The sequence below is a fragment of the Pseudophryne corroboree genome, chromosome 11 (assembly GCF_028390025.1).
Source record: "Pseudophryne corroboree isolate aPseCor3 chromosome 11, aPseCor3.hap2, whole genome shotgun sequence".
NCBI lineage: Eukaryota > Metazoa > Chordata > Amphibia > Anura > Myobatrachidae > Pseudophryne > Pseudophryne corroboree.
The window spans coordinates 295,728,851-295,753,292 of NC_086454.1; the positions used below are offsets into that span (position 1 = coordinate 295,728,851).

General features: G+C 46.7%; 1 protein-coding gene across 2 annotated transcripts in view; it reads left to right on the top strand.

Moving 5' to 3' along the window:
* Window positions 1-24,442, top strand: part of LOC134969490 (polycystin-1-like protein 3) — a 258,914-nt gene that overhangs the window by 78,756 nt on the left and 155,716 nt on the right. For both annotated transcript variants that reach the window (XM_063945475.1, XM_063945476.1), the window contains one exon: window positions 17,383-17,510. In XM_063945475.1, the coding sequence (XP_063801545.1) occupies window positions 17,383-17,510 (128 nt within the window). The remainder of the gene's footprint in view (window positions 1-17,382; window positions 17,511-24,442) is intronic.

Consider the following 24,442-nt stretch of genomic DNA (forward strand, 5'->3'; position numbering starts at 1 on the left):
CCCCCATAGAAAGGGAAGTAGTGGTAGCGGCAATTCACAAGCTATTTCTCCAGCAGGTGGTGGTAAAGGTTCCCCTTCTTCAACAGGGAAAGGGATACTATTCCACAATATTTGTGGTACCGAAACCGGACGGTTCGGTCAGACCTATATTAAATTTAAAGTCCCTGAACATTTATCTGAAAAGATTCAAGTTCAAAATGGAATCGCTCAGAGAGGTCATTGCAAGCCTGGAAGAGGGGGATTTTATGGTGTCTCTGGACATCAAGGATGCTTACTTGCATGTCCCCATTTATCCGCCTCATCAGGAGTACCTCAGATTTGTGGTACAGGACTGTCATTAACCAATTCCAGACGTTGCCGTTTGGGCTCTCCACGGCACCGAGAATATTTACCAAGGTAATGGCAGAAATGGTGGTGATCCTGAGAAAGCAAGGAGTCACAGTTATCTCATACTTGGACGATCTCCTCATAAAGGCGAGGTCAAGGGAGCAGTTGCAGATCAGCGTAGCGCACTCTCAGGAAGTGTTGCAACAGCATGGCTGGATTCTGAATATCCCAAAGTCGCAGCTGATTCCTACGACGCGTCTGCCCTGTCTGGGCATGATTCTGGACACAGACCAGAAGAAGGTGTTTCTCCCGACGGAGAAGGCTCAAGAGCTTGTGACTCTAGTCAGAGACCTCTTAAAACCGAAACAGGTGTCGGTGCATCACTGCACGCGAGTCCTGGGAAAGATGGTGGCATCGTACGAAGCCATTCCCTTCGGCAGGTTCCATGCGAGGATCTTTCAATGGGATCTGTTGGACAAATGGTCCGGATCGCATCTTCAGATGCAGCGGCTGATCATTCTGTCCCCCAGGGCCAGGGTGTCTCTTCTGTGGTGGCTACAGAGTGCTCACCTTCTCGAGGGCCGCAGGTTCGGCATACAGGACTGGGTCCTGGTGACCACGGATGCGGGCCTCCGAGGGTGGGGGGCAGTCACTCAGGGAAGAAACTTCCAAGGGTTGTGGTCAAGTCAGGAGGCTTGTCTGCACATAAATATCCTGGAACTAAGGGCCATATTCAACGCCCTGAGTCAAGCGGAGCCCCTGCTTCGCAACCAACCGGTGCTGATTCAGTCAGACAACATCACCGTGGTGGCTCATGTAAACAGCCAGGGCGGCACAAGAAGCAGAGTCGCGATGGCGGAAGCCACCAGGATTCTTCGGTGGGCGGAGAATCACGTGCAAGCACTGTCACCAGTGTTCATTCCGGGGGTGGACAACTGGGAAGCAGACTTCCTCAGCAGGCACGACCTTCACCCGGGAGAGTGGGGACTTCATCACGAAGTCTTCATTCAGATTACAAATCGATGGGAACTGCCACAGGTAGACATGATGGCGTCCCGTCTCAACAAAAAGCTACAACGGTATTGCGCCAGGTCAAGAGACCCTCAGGCGATAGCTGTGGACGCCCTGGTAACACCGTGGGTGTTCCAGTCGGTCTATGTGTTTCCTCCTCTTCCTCTCATACCCAAGGTGCTGAGAATCGTAAGAAGAAGAGGAGTGAGAACAATACTCATTGTTCCGGATTGGCCAAGAAGGCCTTGGTACCCGGAACTGCAAGAAATGCTCACAGAGGACCCATGGCCTCTGCCTCTCAGACAGGACCTGTTGCAACAGGGGCCCTGCCTGTTCCAAGACTTACCGCGGCTGCGTTTGACGGCATGGCGGTGGAACGCCGGATCCTAGCGGAAAAAGGCATTCCGGAGGAAGTTATTCCTACGCTGATAAAGGCTAGGAAGGACGTGACAGCAAAGCATTATCACCGCATATGGCGAAAATATGTTGCTTGGTGTGAGGCCAAGAAGGCCCCTACAGAGGAATTCCAACTGGGCAGATTTCTACACTTTCTACAGTCTGGAGTGACTATGGGCTTGAAGTTGGGGTCCATAAAGGTCCAGATTTCGGCCCTATCCATTTTCTTTCAAAAGGAACTGGCGTCTCTTCCTGAAGTTCAGACGTTTGTTAAGGGAGTGCTGCATATTCAGCCCCCAGTGGCACCTTGGGATCTCAACGTGGTGTTGGGTTTCCTAAAATCCCACTGGTTTGAACCACTTAAGACCGTGGAGCTAAAGTATTTCACGTGGAAGGTGGTCATGCTATTGGCCTTAGCTTCGGCTAGGCGTGTGTCAGAATTGGCGGCTTTGTCATGTAAAAGCCCCTATCTGGTTTTTCATATGGACAGGGCAGAATTGCGGACTCGTCCCCAATTTCTGCTAAAGGTGGTGTCATCTTTTCATTTGAACCAACCTATTGTGGTGCCTGCGGCTACTCGTGACTTGGAGGATTCCAGGTTACTAGATGTAGTCAGGGCTTTGAAGATTTATGTAGCCAGAACGGCTGGAGTCAGGAAAACTGACTCGCTGTTTATCCTATATGCCCCCAACAAGTTGGGGGCTCCTGCTTCAAAGCAAACCGTTGCCCGCTGGATCTGTAACACGATTCAGCAGGCTCATTCTGCGGCTGGATTGCCGCATCCAAAATCAGTGAAAGCCCATTCCACAAGGAAGGTGGGCTCTTCTTGGGTGGCTGCCTGAGGGGTCTCGGCTTTACAGCTTTGCCGAGCTGCTACTTGGTCGGGTTCAAACACATTTGCAAAATTCTACAAGTTTGATACCCTGGCTGAGGAGGACCTTGAGTTTGCCCATTCGGTGCTGCAGAGTCATCCGCACTCTCCCGCCCGTTTGGGAGCTTTGGTATAATCCCCATGGTCCTTACGGAGTTCCCAGCATCCACTAGGACGTTAGAGAAAATAAGATTTTACTCACCGGTAAATCTATTGCTCTCATAGTCCGTAGTGGATGCTGGGCGCCCGTCCCTAGTGCGGACTTTCTGCAATACGTGTACATAGTTATTGCTTAATAATGGATTATGTTATGTTGGCATCCATTGTTGATGCCCTGTTGTTGTTCATACTGTTGACTGGATAAGTGTATCACAAGTTATACGGTGTGATTGGTGTGGCTGGTATGAGTCTTACCCGGGATTCCAAAATCCTTTCCTTATAATGTCTGCTCTTCCGGGCACAGTTTCCTTAACTGAGGTCTGGAGGAGGGGCATAGAGGGAGGAGCCAGTGCACACCAGATAGTACTAAATCTTTCTTTGGAGTGCCCAGTCTCCTGCGGAGCCCGCTATTCCCCATGGTCCTTAACGAGTTCCCAGCATCCACTACAGACTATGAGAAATAGATTTACCGGTGAGTAAAATCTTATTTTTCCCCGCATGCAATTTTTTTTTTTTTTTAAATCAAGTGATTTTTATTGAATTTTGCATCACATAAACATAACAAAACAACAACAGTAAAATTAACTGTAACAATTGCCATCAATAAACAGACATTTTCAGTTCACGTTTCGGTGTGCGTGTTGATTCTTTTCACACATATATCCACGACAAAGAATATCAATATTATCAAGAATGTCGCTCAAGTGCTCAATACCGACCCGCCCAGCCACGTGCTACACCAGCGATCCCACCTCTCCGTAAATCGAGAGGTGGAACCCCGTATCTTATACATATGTCTCTCATGACGAATTACCTCGTTCACCAACGCCCTCCACTGCTCCACCCTAGGTACATCAGCTGAGAACCAGACCCTAGCGATAATAACCTCTGCTAGCGTAGTGAGACACAGGACATATTTGTACAGTAAAACAGAGTGCGTTTCCTCGAGATCTAATCCAAATAGGCATATACCAGGATCTAAGGTAGGGAGGGACGGAGCAGTCATGGTCACATCACACCACACTTTACGCCAGAAAAGGGAAATCTCAGGGCAATCCCAAAGCAGGTGCCAGAATCCGGCATCGGCAGCCCGGCACCTGGGGCAGTTAGAATCTTCCCTAAGACCAGCCCTCTGCATAGTGACTGGGGTACGATACACCCTGTGCAGAATATAGAAAAAAACTTGCTTATATCTTATACATGGCGTAGTGTATTTAAGGGAACCCAAAATCTGGAGCCACTGCTCATTGGACAAAGGTCCCAAATCAGTCTCCCATTTAGTACGAAGATTATTTAATAGATCGGGGTAGCTTCTATTATTCAAAGCAGCATATATGGTAGATATTTTCCCCCTGTGGCTCAGAGAAGTAAGAATCATCCTAACAGGTGAGTCAACGATCAGTGGTGGGCCGTGAGGGAACTGGGTCTGCACAGCATGCCTAAGCCGAAAATATCGGAATAAAGCAGTGTTAGGTACGTCAAATTCGATCCTCAATTGCTGAAATGATTTTAGCACTCCATTATGGTATAGTTGATTCAATACTATGACTCCTCTAGTAATCCATATATTATCTAATGACATCTCATATAGCTCAGGGTATGCACTATTGAACCACAATGGAGTACAGGTATCGTGTCCCCCCCAGTCATATAAAGTATGCGCATAGCGCCAGATAAGCAAGGCTTGACGTAACAGGGGAGGCAAACCAGAAGCTAAGAGACCAGAGAGAAGAAGCTGAAGAGGAGAAAGCAGGAGAGCACCCCGCCCGCTCAGCCAGAAACCCCCCCATTGTTGTGCCCAGAGAATCCCCAATCCATTCACTCAGATGGGACAGCTGTGCCGCCACATAGTATAGTCTGAGATCAGGAAGACTTGCCCCACCGGAAAGCTGAGATCTGCATAGTGTCCTGATAGAGACTCGCGCCGGCCTGCCACCCCATATAAATGAGAACAGAACGCCCTCACTAATTGGGGTTCCCGGTCACTCTACGAAGAAAACGACACCAAAAAAACATAAAAAACTCATGTCGACCTTTTTCCATGTCGACCTTGTTCCTGTCGACCTTTTGTCCATGTCGACCTAAGGTGTGTCGACCAATTGGCGTCGACCTAATGTGTGTCGACCTTTGTGCTGTCGACCCTCAGTCCCAGACCCATTACAGGTGTAGCAGGGGACCGGGCCAGAAAACGGGCAGCGTGACGGAGAACCTCATTGTTATATGGCGGGGGGACATAGACGGCCAAAATATGAAACAATCTGCTATTAATATGGGCACGTAAGAAGACGTATCTGCCATATTGGTCAGTTTCGCACTCATCCAAGTGAAATTGTACGGATCTTCTAATCAATACAGAAACACCCCTGGCATTAGAGAAGGTGGAATGATACACGTGACTAACCCATGGTTTCTTAAGCGCCAACACCCTACCTCCATGCAAATGAGTTTCAGAGAGACAAATTATGTCCGCCTGGTATTTTTTAACCTGAGTCAGGACTAGTGATCTTTTAATTTTTTCGTTCAGTCCCCGAACATTCCAGCTGAGCAGACGGAGCCCCTCAGAGACAGCAGACATAGAAATCATAGAGGAAAGGGGCGACAGGATAGAACAGAGAGACATACATCAAAACCTGGCAACGCAGCATAGCAAGGCTGAGCAAGCGGTAAATAGGGACAGGAGCAACCAGTCCCCCTACGTCCCAGGAGACACAAGAAAACAGCAATATCATACATAAATAACGTATCAGGGCAAAGTACGCACAGAACTAAAAAATGATGGCTTAGAAAAAAACAAACTAACCCCCCCCCCCCCCCCCCCACCCACACCCACCCTGTATCACCTTGCGAACTTAAGGCATACCTGGATCCCATAACTCCCACTAAGTAACCAAACTAAGGGATAGGGTCTAACCAAAAAAGCCCAAGGAAAAGCCCCTACACTATCTTCGGCAAGAGCTCTCCACATCGTGTAGAGAGAAATAGTACCCCAACCCTGAAAAAAAAAACATAGCTAGGCACATGCCCCATTACAAAACAACAGATAGCAATAGAGTAATGTGAGGCTGACCAGCACTGCTTTATCAGAACGATGCACAGCTAACAGTAACACAAGTCTGCCCCGCTCCTCTACACCCCACACTGCACATATCCCCATATTACATTTAGACTAACAGGAATATGCATCTGATAGGTGGAAACAGCAGTAGAAGAAGAATTAAATCAACATCTGAGCAATAACATATCATCGAGGAGAACGAGGTTGTCGTTCCAGCCGTGCTCCAGCATTCTGAGGAGATATAAAAAAATGAGTGGTGTTGTTAAACACCACCCGCAACTTGGCTGGAAACATCATAGAATACTGTATATTGCGGTCCCGGAGCTGACGCTTGACCTGAAGAAATTGAGATCGGTTCTTTTGCACCTCCAGGGCAAAATCAGGAAATACGGATATATTATGTCCATCTAGTTGGATAGGGCCCTGCGTCCGGGCCAGACGGAGCACAGCGTCACGGTCTTTAAAGTGCAGGAAACGTGCAATAAATGTTCTAGCCGGGGCCCCCGGCGGCAGTGGCCTAGGCGGGAGCCAGTGCGCCCGCTCCACCGCAAATTGAGAGGTAAATGCTTCTTTGCCAAAGAGATCAATAAGCCAACCTTCAAGAAATGACTCCGGGGAGGTGCCCTCCGCTTTCTCAGGGAGCCCAACAAACCGAACGTTGTTGCGCCGCAGTCTCCCTTCTATATCTGACATTTTAGCTTGCATAGATGTCATTTGGGTAGACAGGTCCGCCACTTTCAACTGTAAGGGTGGGGCAGCATCCTCCAGAGCCGATATTCGATGTTCAGTTTCACCCACACGTTCTCGGATTTTCTGCATGTCCTGCCGCAACAGAGAAACATCCATTTGTACTTGCCCAATCCGGTCCGTGACCCTCTGTTCGGACGCAGAGATCGCCTGCAGTATTTGCTGGGTAGAATGCACCTGCTCATCAGGGTCGGAGGGGTCCACCTCGGCCGCTGGTGAGGATGGGCCGGCATCACCCCGCTTTGCCGAAGTAGATGTCTGCTGCGGTTTGGCAAATTTCTCCAATTTCGCAGCAGCGTTAGCCGCACTCTGTCCCCCCCTCACCATTGTATCACTGGACGGGAAGGCAGAACCTTAGGGATATTACAGCAACAAAAAAAAAAAAAGTTCCCCAACAATATAGGTTCAGCACAGGGGTCAGGGCTGCCCGGGCCGGGCAGAGATGGCACACCAAGATAACAAAACAAGTATGTGGGCACACTGCAAATAGTCAGGAAGCAGGTGTGTGTTGCATAAATTGCTGCAAAAGGAGAGCCGAGTCGTGGGCACAGAGGTTGCCCCTGCAGGGTAACAGGAAGCTAGTATAAGGCAGCAGGCTTCAGTGAAATATAGTCAATCCAAACTTAAAGGGCACTGTCCCTGTATAGCCCTGTAAATAAGTATTAAGCCCAGGAGGGAGAATGGTATCCGCAGCTACAGCACAGCACAGCACCACAGGGGGAGAAGGAGCAGCAGGGTTGAAAATGGTGGTTTTTCGCGGGCTTTTTCACCCGCGCCCGGTCTCCAGCGTTACCGCAGCGGGGCTCAGGACATATACCCCACCGGACCCAGCAGATGGTAGGGCCTCCTCCTCTGCAGCCCCCCAGCCAGAGGACCAGCGCACCGACACCGCCGGACGCGCCGTCACGCGTCTCTCCCGGTGCTCCAGCGGCGGCCGGCAGAGAGGCAGGGAGCCGGGCGTCACGCTGGAGGGTCCGTAGCTGCAGAACCGCGCCGCTCACCGGAGTTATGAGAGCAGCAGCAGAGGCAGCACACATTCAGGGGCCAGCTGGTAGGGAGCAGGATCCACGGGCTGGGGCAAAACAGATGGGAATCCAGGATATTCGTGGAGAGCTAGGGCTGCACACAGCTACTCCATGCCGATCCAAGCCACGCCCCCCTACAATGTCCCCGCATGCAATTTCTACCCATAATGTCTCGACAGTGTCTACAGTCCCCCCCTGAATATCTTCCCGTATATCAGGTTTTAAAAACGGCTTTACGTAAAGACACACCCCTCCACCCTTTTTATTTAGTCTGTCTCTCCTAAACAGTGTATAGCCCTCCTAAACAGTGTATAGCCCTCCTAAACAGTGTATAGCAAAAATAAAAAGTAGAAGACAAGCAATCTCACTTATACAATAATTAAGCTGGCTTATACTTATCTTCGCTCTGCTAATGCACGCCGACTCTCCTGCCTACTGATTACTTCCTCCCACTCCTACCTCCAAGATTTTTCACATGCTGCTCCCAGTCTCTGGAATTCTTTACCTCTCCCCCTCAGACTCTCCACCTCTCTACAAAACTTCAAACGGGCTCTCAAGACCCACTTCTTCACCAAACCCAGCCAAATCTCATCCTAACCCTCTGTTCTACGCTCTCTATGTACCCAGTCTGTGTCACCCCTGTCTGTCCACCCCACCCCTTTAGAATGTAAGCTCTCACGAGCAGGGCCCTCTTCCCTCATGTGCTTATCCTTTCTTACTTTAATAATCTTCAACTGCACAAAATCCAGCAGTCTTCTGCCACCTGATACTTATTCCAGTGTCATCTGCTGATGTAACTATGTTTATTTACCCTGTACTTGTCCTATATTTTTGTCAACTGTAAGTTGCTGTTTTCCTGTTTTGATTATTTGTTTACGTACTCTGTAATTGGGCGCTGAGGAACCCTTGTGGTGCCATTTAAAAGATGATAATAATAATAATAATAATAATGTGCTATTACTGTCTATGATTCTCCATCTGGAGTCTGGTTACTCTGGCCTGTAGATACTGGTATGTGCTATTACTGTCTATGATTCTCCATCTGGAGTCTGGTTACTCTGGCCTGTAGATACTGGTATGTGCTATTACTGTCTATGATTCTCCATCTGGAGTCTGGTTACTCTGGCCTGTAGATACTGGTATGTGCTATAACTGTCTATGATGCTCCCCTTGGAGTCTGGTTACTCTGGCCTGTAGATACTGGTATGTGCTATTACTGTCTATGATGCTCCATTTGGAGTCTAGTTACTCGGGCCTGTAGATACTGGTATGTGCTATTACTGTCTATGATGCTCCATTTGGGGACTGGTTTTAGCTTCACGACGGATGGGATCCCGGTGGTCAGTATACTGATGCCGGGATCCCGAGGAAGGACGCAATGCTGGCATCTACATACCGACGCCGCTCGGGATGCCGGCGTGACATTACCGAAGCCAGCATCCCGATTCTCCTCACAGCAGGATGTGCTGGTGTCCTACCGCGGGGTTGGGGGGAGGTTAGGTTTAGGCAGGAAAAGAAGGGTTAGGGTTAGGGAGCAGGGACAGGAAGGTTAGGGTTAGGTATCGGGAAGGGGGGTTAGGGTTAGGCACTTAGAAGGAGAGGTTAGGGTTAGGCATCAAGCAGGGAGGGTTAGGTTTAGGCAGCGGGGAAGGGAGGGTTAGGGATAGGCACCAAGCTGGGAGGGTTAGGATTAGGCACCACTGGCGTGGGTTAGGGTTAGGCACCCACAACAGAGGGTTAGGGTAGGGAATGGGTGAGGGTTAGGGGGATTAATGGGGATCTGTCGGGATTCTGATGAACGGGATGCTGCTGTTGGTATACTGACCGTCGGCATCACGTCCATCGCCAAATCATTCTGAACCCCTGGCTAGTAGATACTTGTACAGTATGTGCTATTAGCCTATTACAGTCTGTGATGTTCCGTCTGGAGTCTGGTTACTCTGGTTAGTAGATGCTGCTACGCCGGGGGATGTAGTTATGTGACCGGCGGTCAGTAGCATATGTTCTGTTACTATCTATGATGCTCCAACTGGTGTCTGGTTACTCTGGTCTGTAGATGCTGCTACGTGCTATTAATGTCTATGATGCTCCATTTGGGGACTGGTTTTAGCTTCACGACGTTAGGGAGCAGGGACGGGAAGGTTAGGGTTAGGTACTGGGGAGGGAGGGTTAGGGTTAGGCACTTAGAAGGGGAGGTTAGGCATCAAGCGGGCAGGGTTAGGGTTAGGCAGCGGGGAAGGGAGGGTTAGGGTTAGGCACCAAGCGGGGAGGGTTAGGCACCCACAAGGGAGGGTTAGGGGGATTAATGGGGGTCTGTCGGGATTCTGATGGACGGGATGCTGCTGTCGGTATACTGACAGCCGGCATCACGTCCATCGTCAAATCATACTGAACCCCTGGCTAGTAGATACTGGTACAGTATGTGCTGTAACAGTCTGTGATGCTCCATCTGGAGTCTGGTTACTCTGGTTAGTAGATGCTGCTACGGGGGATGTAGTTATGTGACCGGCAGTCAGGAGACTACGTTCTATTACTATCTATGATGCTCCATCTGGAGTCTGGTTACTCTGGTTAGTAGATGCTGCTACGGGGGATGTAGTTATGTGACCGGCGGTCAGGAGACTACGTTCTATTACTATCTATGATGCTCCATCTGGAGTCTGGTTACTCTGGTTAGTAGATGCTGCTACGCCGGGGGGATGTAGTTATGCGACTGGTGGTCAGGAGACTACGTGCTATTACTATCTATGATGCTCCATCTGGAGTCTGGTTACTATCCAGCTGTTTATTTGTATCCCACTTGAGAACCACAGATATGTCTTTTGTTATTAATTGTGAATAAAAGAGAAGTCTCTAGGACAACAGTGGGCGCTGATTATGTTAGTTAACTTCAGAATAAGGTAAGCTACTAAGTTGAATACTTAGAATGCTATATTAGTACGTTTATAGAATAATATTAACTCTAACCCTTCTGGCTGCCCACAAAAGTGAACCTGGCTGTTCACCGTATAGCAAGAGCAAACTTGTAAGAAAGGAAAGGGTTTGTGGGCGCTCAGAGGGAGGAGTAAATCAATTGCTGCTGGTTTTGCAAAAAATAAAAATTATTTATTGATACAGATTTTTTCGTGAATACAAATAGATAGTTTAGAATGCTATTAGCAGTATATAATTATAATCACATAAAAGTAATTTACTAAAATCACAACATAAAATAAACTACTGACTGTGTCCAGGGCCTCAGGACTAAGAGTTGGGTACCCACCCTTAAAGTATTGATTAATTTATTTGCATGCAAGAAGCTTATTTATTAGTTGCAGTTAGGGTTAGTGCATAGTTGTGTTCAGATTGCACTTTGCGGAAAAAGAGGCTCTATATTGTTTAGTAAAAGCCTGTTCACGTATCACCTGAAAGCTGGTAGTTAAAAAGTCAAAGATAGGCTGAATGATCAATAAGCCAATACCGCAACTGTCTCCTGTGTAGCCAGATAGTTTGTGTCACTCACTGTTCCGATGGCTAACCGCTCTGCGGCGGTTGACTTAGATGTCACTCAATGCTCTGCACTGTCCTTGGGTTCCGTACTCGGACAGGAGCGGGGACAGGGATGCACGTGTCCAGGTCCTGGATGGCAGGGGACGCTGAAACGCCGCGATGCGCGGCTTCCGGGTTCGGGGCTTCCGGCTTCCGGTTGCGGTCCACCTGCGTTCCACAGTCGTAGCGAATCGTAGCGAGTCACCTGACGCGTTTCTCCGCCTCCAAAGTGGGCGGTTTCATCAGAGGTATGCCTGTTGGTGATTGCTGTCTCTATTTATACCCAGTTCTGATTCTTCATTGATGATCATGGATACAAATTACGGTTAACCCTTTCTGCATACTCTTATTTAAAGCGCAGCCAGCAGCATAGTAGCATCATTGGTCTTATTACTACTATATTTTGTTCCCTTCATTTAATTATTCTATTGAAAAAACAGTATAAAGCACATACATATGTATTTAATAATAACACCTATTTGGCCACACTGAGATCCTTTTCATAAATATATGTATATATCATACCCATTTCCTTATAAATGATTATACATTGATCCGTACTCATGTAGTAGTTCTAGATTAATTGACAAAACATTATCCATTCAAAATATGTAATCAGTAATAATAATAACAAAAAATAATTAAAAATAGATAAAAAATAACACATAACTAGATACAGTAAAATGGAGACCAATAACTTTTGATCACTAAGGGACTTTTGGAAGATAAATGTATATACGGGCAGAGTCATTCAGACTTAAGTAGCCTACCACACTATTGTATTTTTACCTTCAACAACCCATTAAATATAATTGGAATATCTATGTCCCACAATATTAAATTATGATAAGTAGATGCGATTAATTATCCACTAATGATTACTATGAAGTGAGCACACCCACACACACACACATACACACATATGTATGCATGTATGTATGCGTGGAGAGAGAGAGAAAAAGAGACACAGAGAGACGCATGGGGCAAAATCCCAACAACATTTATATCAAGAATAAGTTCAACTAAGATGAAGATTTACTAAATATTGTTCAGTTCTATATTTTCATTGAGGCCTAGTGGTTCCAAGGTCCTTAGGCGAAAGATCCAGAAGGCCTCTCTTCTACACAGCAATGTGAATCGATCTCCACCCCTGTCGGTAATTCTAACTTGTTCAAGCCCTGTTAGCCGGATGTTATTTATAGAACCGTGTTCACACATACTTGTGTGTCTAGAAAGGCTGTGGAGCGAGCACTTCTTAAGTATATTCCTTCTATGTTCTGAGAATCGCACTTTAAGTTTCCTTATTGTGCGTCCCACATATTGGGTACCACATCCACATTCAATTAGATACACGACATAGGTGGAATTACAGTTCAAAAACTGTGTTATAGCAAATTCTTCACCTGTTGTTCTGGATCTAAAGGACCTATTTTTATGTTGTATATTTTTACAGGTTAGACATCTAGATGAAGCGCATTTATGAAACCCATTTGGTTTCGTTCCTAACCAGTTCGAAGGAGTAACCCCCATAATATTAGCATTTGTACTTTGCTCATTATTCGCTCCGTTGTTATTTGTCGTCTTTTTGCCTGTATTAATATTCCTATTAGGTCTAAACATGCTTGGTGCTAATTTAGATTGAAGGGTATCTGATTTTTTATATACCACTTTAATTTGGTTACCTATCTCTGATTCTAATAGGGGATCGATTTTTAGTAGTTGGGTGTTTTTTTGAATAATTTTTCTTATTTGTGTCGCATGTGTATTATATTTTGTGACAAATATGCAGTTATCGTTAAAGGTACCCGCACTCTCTTTGGTAGATACTTTTAGATTTTTTGGGACTTTTTTCTTCTTTTTCACCTCTAATAAGGTGGTTCTATCCTTACGGTCTACTTCTTTAAGGGCCTTCCACAATATATGGTCGGGATAGCCTTGTTCCTGAAAGGCTAAATATAGTTTGTGTGCTTGTTCCCTATAGCTATTCTCTCTGGAACAGTTCCTTTTAAGCCTCAGGAACTGGCTTTTAGGTATATTATTTCGCCATGCTTGAAGATGGCTGCTACTATACATAAGAAAGCCGTTGGTATCTACAGTTTTGAAATGCGTTTCTGTATGAATACAGTCTCCAACAGACAGGAGCGCAATATCCAGGAATGTGATAAACTGGGGGTGAGAGGTGTGAGTGAATTTTAAACCATAAGTATTCGTGTTCAGATGTGTGATGAAGTGGTGAACGGAAGTGTTATCCCCATCCCAAATAAAGAATAAATCATCGATGTAACGGCCATAGAGGACAAGGTGCGCCCCAAGGTCCGCCCCCCAAATGAGCTCCTGTTCGAGCGCACCCATATAGAGGTTAGCGTAACTAGGGGCGAACCTGGTCCCCATGGCCGTCCCCCGGGTTTGTAAATAGAATTGTTGTGCAAATGTGAAATAGTTATGTTCAAGTATAAATTTAATTGATGTCACCAGAAAGGTTTTAAGTTGTTCAGAGACTGCTTCATCCTTATCCAATATATTGGAAATAGTCTCAATACCTTTGTCATGTGGAATATTTGAATACAATGATTCCACATCACATGTAAGGAATTGATATGAATCTTTCCATCTGACATCTTTAAGCATATTTAAAAATTGTGTTGTGTCTTTTATGTGAGATTTTAATTGTGATACATAACCTTGTAGGTGAGCATCTACAAAATGTGACAGATTGGAAGTGATAGACCCAATACCAGAAATGATAGGACGACCGGGAGGTGAAGTGAGGGTTTTGTGAATTTTCGGCAAATGATAATAAACTGGTGTGATAGGGTGAGGTAATAACAAAAATTGATACGTATCCTTAGATATTGCGCCCCTGTCCATAGCTTCATCCAACAACACCTCCAATTCTTTTTGGAATAGTGCCGTAGGATTACTGGATATCACTGCATAGAAACAGGTATTTGACAATTGTCTATTTGCCTCCTTTAAGTAATCAGATGTATTCTGCAGCACCACACCACCTCCTTTGTCTGCCATTTTTATAGTTATATTAATATCCGAGGTTAAGGCTTTTAGGGCCCTCCTTACATCAGCTCTCAGATTATCTTTCAGAGGATCTTTATCCGCAGATAGACATAGTTTTCTGAAGTCTTCCATAGTGGTGTTATAGAACCCCACTATGGACGGACCCCTGTATTGTAGAGGGTAGAAGTCTGACTTCTTTTTAAAGATTCTCCTCTCTTTTTCTTTTTGTGATTCATCTAGAGAGTAAAGTTTAACTGGAGTTGGGGTTTGGTTGGCATTCTCCGCTAGAAGATCTTCCAGGTGTTCCAATGCCACCTTATCTGACCCATCTAAAATAATAGGTAGCACGTCTTCATTAACCTTCTTATTTTTAAGTTTTTTGAATGCAAAGTACCGCTTTCTACTAAGATTTCTTGTGAATCTATTAAGGTCCACAAATAAGGTAAACAAGTTTGGTTTTTTGGCAGGTGCATATTTTAACCCTTTACTCAACAAGGTTTTTTCTGAATCGGTTAGTTCCCTCGAAGATAAATTAAATATATTTTTAGTGTTTAGTATTGTTTTGGATTTTTTCCTTTTCTGTTTTCCTCCCCTGCATCCTCTGTGTCTCTTTCCCTCCCCCTTTTTGTGTAGTTTGAATTTTCCCTGTTGGGAAGATTTAGTTCGTGTGGGTTTTGTTCTAAAAAATGTGTCTGTTCTTTTTCCCGGATATTCCCCTGGCCCCATGAGGTTGTTTTGGGTTTAGCTCCTCCTCTCGCTATAGAAGCTGGGGAGTACCTATCTCTCGTGAGACATTCGTATTTATTTTCCAAAACTACTCCCCTTGGGTCCCTTCGGGGACTATATTTGGTTTGTGGGGTCCTATTCTTAATCATTCTCTGTCTCCCTATTGTACTCCTAGACCTGTCTCTCCTATTGGAAGAATATGGACCCTGTGTAGTATTGTCCCTATTAGGGTTCCTAGTGACTGATCTGGATTGATCGTATCTCCTATTGTATGTTCTAACCATATCAGTTTCATAGTCTCCTCTATCACGCTCTAGTTTTTTTGTTTTAGTTGATATCACGGACTGTTCGTATTCTTCAATTTTTTTATTTACTTTTTGGTCTCTTTCTGAGAACTCTGTATTGGTCTCATAAGGTTTTAATTGTTCTTGTATGTGTTCTATTTCAACTTGAATGGTTTTAACCTTTGTAGTTCTATACTGGACAAGATGCTCCATGAGTTTGAACGAGCAGCTGTCCAGTATAGAGTTCCAGTTAGACAAAAATTCAGCATCATCTTTAAATGAAGCTGATTTAAATATACGAAGCCCCCTCGGAATGCATTTGTTATCTATATATCTTTGTAAAGTTGATTGGTCCCACCAGTGCCGTGTTTCGGCCATGCACAATGTTTCCAATCTATTAAATAACTTGTGCATGTCGTTATTTGCACTGGTTGGAGCATTCATTTGTTCCTTTACAGGCTCTTGAGAATATCTTTGTCTCCTTTCAAGCCTCTCAGTTAAACATCTCAGTGTGGTCATTTTGCAAAACTAGCAGCCTCACTACCAGACCTCAATAGAGGAAAAAGTGTGAATAAAAGAGAAGTCTCTAGGACAACAGTGGGCGCTGATTATGTTAGTTAACTTCAGAATAAGGTAAGCTACTAAGTTGAATACTTAGAATGCTATATTAGTACGTTTATAGAATAATATTAACTCTAACCCTTCTGGCTGCCCACAAAAGTGAACCTGGCTGTTCACCGTATAGCAAGAGCAAACTTGTAAGAAAGGAAAGGGTTTGTGGGCGCTCAGAGGGAGGAGTAAATCAATTGCTGCTGGTTTTGCAAAAAATAAAAATTATTTATTGATACAGATTTTTTCGTGAATACAAATAGATAGTTTAGAATGCTATTAGCAGTATATAATTATAATCACATAAAAGTAATTTACTAAAATCACAACATAAAATAAACTACTGACTGTGTCCAGGGCCTCAGGACTAAGAGTTGGGTACCCACCCTTAAAGTATTGATTAATTTATTTGCATGCAAGAAGCTTATTTATTAGTTGCAGTTAGGGTTAGTGCATAGTTGTGTTCAGATTGCACTTTGCGGAAAAAGAGGCTCTATATTGTTTAGTAAAAGCCTGTTCACGTATCACCTGGAAGCTGGTAGTTAAAAAGTCAAAGATAGGCTGAATGATCAATAAGCCAATACCGCAACTGTCTCCTGTGTAGCCAGATAGTTTGTGTCACTCACTGTTCCGATGGCTAACCGCTCTGCGGCGGTTGACTTAGATGTCACTCAATGCTCTGCACTGTCCTTGGGTTCCGTACTCGGACAGGAGCGGGGACAGGGATGCACGTGTCCAGGTCCTGGATGGCAGGGGACGCTGAAACGCCGCGATGCGCGGCTTCCGGGTTCGGGGCTTCCGGCTTCCGGTTGCGGTCCACCTGCGTTCCACAGTCGTAGCGAATCGTAGCGAGTCACCTGACGCGTTTCTCCGCCTCCAAAGTGGGCGGTTTCATCAGAGGTATGCCTGTTGGTGATTGCTGTCTCTATTTATACCCAGTTCTGATTCTTCATTGATGATCATGGATACAAATTACGGTTAACCCTTTCTGCATACTCTTATTTAAAGCGCAGCCAGCAGCATAGTAGCATCATTGGTCTTATTACTACTATATTTTGTTCCCTTCATTTAATTATTCTATTGAAAAAACAGTATAAAGCACATACATATGTATTTAATAATAACACCTATTTGGCCACACTGAGATCCTTTTCATAAATATATGTATATATCATACCCATTTCCTTATAAATGATTATACATTGATCCGTACTCATATAGTAGTTCTAGATTAATTGACAAAACATTATCCATTCAAAATATGTAATCAGTAATAATAATAACAAAAAATAATTAAAAATAGATAAAAAATAACACATAACTAGATACAGTAAAATGGAGACCAATAACTTTTGATCACTAAGGGACTTTTGGAAGATAAATGTATATACGGGCAGAGTCATTCAGACTTAAGTAGCCTACCACACTATTGTATTTTTACCTTCAACAACCCATTAATTTGTTATTAATTGTATAACATTTTAGTACCATTGATAATGTATACAGTATACTACAGTATATGAGTATAGTAATGTAATAAGTGATTATGTAATGGCTCAGAGGCTTACGCCGTATGAGGATATTCCTTATCTTCCTGTTAGAATCCTGACATTTTGCTTTAATTACACACAGGTGATTCAGATCTTAGACTCTTCAGTATTATCTATGGACTACGTAGAGGGGGCACTATTGTCGCTCAGAAACGGCTCCATACAGAATCACTCCTTCTCCTCCAACGTGTGCAGCATGACAGTCCGCAGGTAAATAACCTTGTACCTAGTAATATACTTACTCCTAACTCTCCTACTCAGGACACTCCAAGTGGTTGCAGAGACTGCAGGGAGCCCGCCTGGAGTGTCTACAGGAATCTGTGGCCGGCGCTGCAGCAGAAATCCTGGCTGCTCACCCTACTAGCCAAATGTAGGGACCGTTGGGCAGCGACTGTGCCATACATAGAGTCCTGCGCTGACACACATCTAGATTCGTTCCTTTTAAATACTATGGGGCCTATTCACTACCGTTTATCATCCCTGGATATCCTGCAGAAACAGCAGTTTCTGCATATGTATCATTAAATGTGCTAAAAGCTGTGATATCTCTGTGTTCAGCTCAGTAACTCTGGATACCACAGCCATCTCCTCCTGGATGTCTGAGCGCTCTCTGAAGCGCAACATGGACAAAACTGAACTCATTATCTTTCCCCCAGCCAGAGCAACACCCCCTACCAATATCTCTATCTCTGTTGACAACACCATCATCTCCCCCGTTCCCCAACTCCGCTGCTTAGGCGTCACTCTTGACTCCTCCCTCTCCTTTGCACCCCACATCCAAGCTCTGGCGCAATCCTGTTGGTTCCAGCTACACAACATTGCTCGCATCAGGCCATTTCTCTCCCAGAGTGCAACTAAACTTATCATCCTCTCACTGGTCATCTCACGACTCGACTACTGCAATGTTCTCGTCACTGGCCTCACTTGCTCCCCTCCAATCGGTCCTCAACTCCGCAGCTAGGCTTATCTTCCTCTCCCGCTGCTCCACATCTGCCACTCCCCTTCGACAAAATCTACACTGGCTCCCATTCCCCTACAGAATCCTCTGCAAACTACTCACCCTCACATACAAGGCCATCTCTAATTCCACTGCTCCCTACATGTCCAACCTCTTCTCCCTTCATACTCCCTCCCGCCTCCTACGGTCGTCCAATGACCATCGCCTCTTCTCTGCCCTGGTCACTGCTTCCCATGCTCGAGTTCAAGATTTTGCCCTTGCTGCTCCCCTTCAGAGGAACGCGCTCCCCCACTCCATTAGACTCTCCCCGACCTTGCAAAGTTTTAAATGGGCACTGAAAACCCACCTATTCATCAAAGCGTACCCTTCCGATGCATAACCTAGTCCTGAGGCTGCTCTTCCATCACCCTTCCTTATGCCTTGACCATCTCTGCTTTTCTTACATCCTGCCATTAGACTACCTCCCTTGCTTGTACCTCATGTCATCTGTTTGTCGTCCCTTCCCACTAGATTGTTAGCTCCTCAGAGCAGGGCCCTCTTTCCTTATGTTGTCAAAGCCCTCTTCTCGACATATTTCACTCACAGCTCTCTCCTACTCAGCGACCATCTTTATCCGCTTTTTCTCCTGCTGGTAAAGGCTCATCTCTATCTATGGCCACCAGCTCCTAGTAGTATGCTGATCACTCACTCGCTACTTACATCCTAGCTGTATTATGTCTTGAGAATTGTGGTGCTCTCTGTTACCTGTACTCCTATTTCTCTAACGTCCTTGAGGATGCTGGGACTCCGTAAGGACCATGGGGAATAGACGGGCTCCGCAGGAGATAGGGCACTTTAAGAAAGCTTTGGATTCTGGGTGTGCACTGGCTCCTCCCCCTATGCCCCTCCTCCAGACCTCAGTTTTTACACTGTGCCCAGAGCGAGATGGGTGCACTGCAGGGAGCTCCCTGAGTTCTCTGCCTAGAAAGCATTTTTGTTTGGATTTTTTCTACATTTTTACAGGGAGCACTGCTGGCAGCAGGCTCCCTGCATCGAGGGACTGAGGAGAGAGGGTCTGACCTTCTTGTCTAAGATAGGTTCTGCTTCCTCGGCTACTGGACACCATTAGCTCCAGAGGGGGTGAACACAGGTTCTTACTGGGCGTCCACCCCCAGAGCCGCGCCGCCGTTCTCCTCACAGAGCCAGAAGAAACGAAGTCAGAAGACGTCTCAGGCGGCAGAAGCCTTCAGAGCTTCACTGAGGTAACACACAGCACCGCAGCTGTGCGTCATTGCTCCCATACACCTCACATACTCCGGTCACTGTAAGGGTGCAGGGCGCAGGGGGGGGCGCCCTGGGCAGCAATATAACACCTCTCTTATGGCAAAAAGTATATATACATGTACAGGTGGGCACTGTACATGTATATAAAAGAGCCCCCGCCATATTTTAGTAAGTTTGAGCGGGACAGAAGCCCGCGCCGAGGGGGCGGGGCTTCACCCTCAGCACTCACCAGCGCCATTTTCTCTCCACAGCACCGCTGAGAGGAAGCTCCCCGGACTCTCCCCTGCTTGACACACGGTGAAGAGGGTTTTAAAGTAGAGAGGGGGCACATATTTGGCGATTACACATTACAGCAGCGCTACTGGGTAAACATTCTGTGTTTTTTCCTGGGTTATATAGCGCTGGGGTGTGTGCTGGCATTCTCTCTCTCTCTCCACAGGGCCTGGGGGGGGAACCTGTCTTCAGATAAGAGATTCCCTGTGTGTGTGGAGTGTGTCGACATGTCTGCGGTAAAAGGCTCTCTTAAGGAAGAGATGGAGCAAATCTGTGTGGGTGCGTGGTGTCTCCGTCGACAACGCCGACACCTGATTGGATATGTGAAATTAAGTGCTAAAATGAACTTATTACAAAAGATTAGAGAACAGACAGGGAATCTACCCATGTCTGTCCCTATGTCACAGAGACCTTCAGAGTCTCACAACGCTCACTATCCAAAATAATAGACATCGACACGGAGTCTGACTCCATTGTCGACTACGTTAATGCAAAGTACAGCCAAGACTGGCAGAAAAGTATTCAATATATGATTATTGTAATAAAAGATGTTTTGCATATCACTGATGACTCATCTGTCCCTGACACGAGGGTACACATGTTTAAGGGGAAGAAAGCTGAGGTAAATTTCCCTCCTCTCATGAAGAAAAAGAGCGGGAATCTCCAGACAAGAGACTGCAGCTTCCCAAAAAGAATTCTCAGGGAGTATCCTTTCCCTAATGGGGCCAGGATACGATGGGAATCTTCCCCTAGGGTGTACAAGGCATTGACACGTTTAACCAAAAAGGTAGCGCTGACTTAACAACTATCCTCAGGGATCCTGCAGATAGCATGCAGTAAAAGTACTTTGAAGTCCATTTACACACATTCTGGTACACTACTCAGACCGGCGATTGTGTCGGCATGGGTTTATAGCGCGGTAGCAGCGTAGTCAGATACCTTATCAGCGGAGGTTGAAACCCTAGATAAGGATGACATATTATTGTCCCTAGTATATATATATATATATATTTATATATATATTTATATGTAAAAGATGGTGGCTTATATATATATATATATATATATATATATAAGACATGCCCAAAGAGACGTTAGTCTACTGGGTTCTAGAGTCAACGCTATGTCGATTTCTGCTAGACTTGTCCTGTGGAACATGCAATGGCCAGGTGATGCCGACTAAAAGAGGCATATGGAGGGTTTACCTCACAAGGCTGAGGAATTGTGTGGAGAAGGGCTCTCGGACCTGGTCTCCACAGCTATAGCTGGTAATTCTGATCTTTTGCCTTATATTCCCTCACAGACTAAGAAAGCACGACATTATCAAATGCAGTCCTTTCGGTCGCAGAATAACAAAAAAGTATGAGGTGTGTCCTTTCTTACCAGAGGTAGGGCACGGGGCACAGCTAGTTCCCAGGAACAGAAGTCCTCCCCGGCCTCTACTACATCCACCGCAGGATGCGGGAGCTCCGCTAAGGGAGTCCGTCCCAGGGGGAGCACGTCTGCGACTCTTCAGCCACATCTGAGTTCACTCACAGGCAGAGGCATATCTAGCACGGGGCGAGCAGGGCACATGCCCTGGGCGCCGTGGAAGCCCCAACAGAGGGGGCGCCACCGTCACGGCCCGCTCACCCCATGCGACAGGGATTCCGCTGGCGCTACCTGCGGCGCTCTCCCTGTCTCCCCGGCTGCTGTGCCTGTCACACTGGATAGGCAGCGGCAGCCAGGAGCCTTTCCTCATCCCCCCCCCTCCTCCCTGCACATTGTACAGTACGCGATCGCGCGTGCGCGCGACCTCGGAGGTACGCGCGTGCGCGGCCTTAACAGGTGAGCGGGCTTTACATATGTTTATAGTTTTTTTCTGTCGGGAGAGGGGGGGTGCGGGACAGTGTGTGTGTGTTAATTGTGTGTGTGTGGGACAGTGTGAGTGTGTGTTAATTGTGTGAGTGTGACAGTGTGAGTGTGTTAATTGTGTGTGTGTGGGACAGTGTGAATGTGTGTTAATTGTGTGAGTGTGTTAATTGTGTGTGTGTGTGTGTGTGTGTGTGTGTGTGTGTGTGTGTGTGTGACAGTGTGAGTGTGTGTGTGGGACAGTGTGCGTGTGTGTTATTTGTGTGTGTGTGGGACAGTGTGCGTACGTGTGTGTTAATTGTGTGCGTGTGTGGGACAGTGTGCGTGCGTGTGTGTTAATTGTGTGTGGGACAGTGTGCGTGTGTGTTAATTGTGAGAGTGTGTGGGACAGTGTGCGTGTGTGTTAATTGTCCCGGCGGTGATTGGCGTCTGCAGTGTGCGCCCCCCCCCCGTCCTCCTCCGCTGTCGCTGACAGGAGCGGTGTTGTGTGGCTCTTCCCCTCCTCCGCCGGCTCCGTCCTCCCGCTGACAGGAGCGGCGGTGTGCGGCTCTCCCCCTCCTCCGCCGGCTCCGTCCTCCTGTCGTGGCCCTGCAGTGTGTGCCGGTCTCCCCAGCAGCAGCAGGTTAGTATCTCTCTCCCCCCCCCCTCCTCCCCCTCCCCCCCCTCCCCTCCCCCCCCCCCCCCCCTCTCTCTCTCTCTCTCTCTCTCCTCCTGTGGATTGAAGTTTGTAAGTATCATTTTCATTTTTACAGGTTTCCCTATTGGATTCTACTGGACAAGTGGATGTGACCGGCGTGGGATGTAGGTAAGTAATCTGTCTCTCATTTTTACAGGTACCCCTATTGGATTCTACTGGACAAGTGGACGTGACCGGCGTGGGATGTAGGTAAGTATGTGTGAGTGTGTCTCACAACTGAGGGCCTGAGCTGACGGGAGGCAGCCTCAGTTGTAGGGGCTGAGATGTACCGGAACCTGGAAGGTTGTATCAGACCCCTGGACATGTAAGTAACATGAATAATAACTGCCCGAAGGCGTGACCACGACAACTTGGATAAAAGTCAATGATGTTTATTATGACAACTCCGCAACACAGCAGCAGTAAAAGAAAACGTAAAAGTCAGCAAAGAATAAATACAGTTCCTGGGTACTACAGGATGGCAGGAGCCACAGGGCACTGGTAGTGGGAGATAGTTCTTATGATCTTCTAGATGGAAAGTCCTTACCAGGCCCGACTGTAGCAATGGAGATAACCCAGGATTGTGCCAGCTGGTGTTCCAGGAAAAGCTGGGTTGCTGAAGATAAAACAGCTGCTGTGGATACTGGCTGGAACCAGACTGTTGTTAGCACGGAGTGGATACTGGCTGGAACCAGTTAAATAATAAATGAACTTGGGAGCGAAGAAATATGAACTGAAATGTAGAACTTGAGAGCGGAGAAATAATAATACCGGTGGAGAGTGGTAAAGTGTAGAAAGGACACCGGCCCTTTAAGGGAAGCTGTACTCTGCTGGAAGCTGAGCTGGAAGCAGGTAATGTTGTAGCTGGAAACAGATGAATCCACAATGGATTGGAGAGTCAGGCTACACCGCAGGTGGAATGCTGGTGCGGGTCTCTATGGTGGAAGTCTTGAGACAGGAGCTGGAACCTGGAAGACAATCACAGGAGAGAGACAAACAGGAACTAGGTTTGACAACCAAAGCACTGACGCCTTCCTTGCTCAGGCACAGTGTATTTATACCTGCAGCAAGGAAGGGATTGGCTAGGCAATTATGCAGATTATCAATACTGAGAACAGATTGGTGGAAATGATCAGCTGACAGAATCCAAGATGGCTGCGCCCATGCAGACACTTGGAGGGAAGTTTGGTTTGTAATCCATGTGGTAATGAAAACAGTAATGGCGGCGCCGGCCACCGGAGACAGGAGGCGCCAGGCTGACAGATGCACATCCAACCACGCGGACACAGCGGAGGCCGCGGCTGACGTAATCGCCACTCAGACACTCTGCATGCAGAAGTTCAGGGACGGCGGCGGAGGCCGCGGGAGACGCCATGCCAGGTGTAATATGGCGTTTACTGTGACAGCGTCCCAGAGTGACAGGAGAGGATACAGGAATGTACACATCAGGATAACAGATGGAATCCGGTCCTGGAGCGCTGAGCCAGCCTTAGGAGGCATCTGATGGGTAAGAAATGGCGTCCAGATACCCGGATCGTGACAGTGTGTAAGTTTGTTTTAATAAATTTTTACTGTCACGGTGTGCGAGTTGTGTTTTTATTTGGGTATTTTTTCTGTTGTAGAACTACAGGTACCAGCGGGCCCGTTATTTCCCCGCATGCTGGTACTTGAGGTTCTCCAAGTACCAGCAAGGGTGGGAGGCTTGCTGGGCCTTGTAGTTCCACAACAAAAAACAATATTCTTTTTTTTTATTACATGGCTATCAGCCTCCCATCCACCGCCCACGGATGGGGGGGACAGCCTCGGGCTTCACCCTTGGGTGCCTGGAGGGGGGGGTGACCCCTTGATTTAAGGGGACCCCACTCCTCCAGGGAACCCCGGCCAGTGGTGACTAGTTGGGGGGGTAATGCCACGGCCGCAGGGACCTACATAAATGTGTCCCCCGGCTGTGGCATTATGTCCCTGGCTAGTGGAGCCCGGTGCTGGTTTTAAAAATAAGGGGGACCCCTACATCTTTTGTCCCCCGTATTTTTGGATATTTGAAATGTAGAAGACCGCACAGACCTCCAGTATATTCTGATATCTGGTATTTTATTATTGTCTTTCCCCTAGTTAGAGATT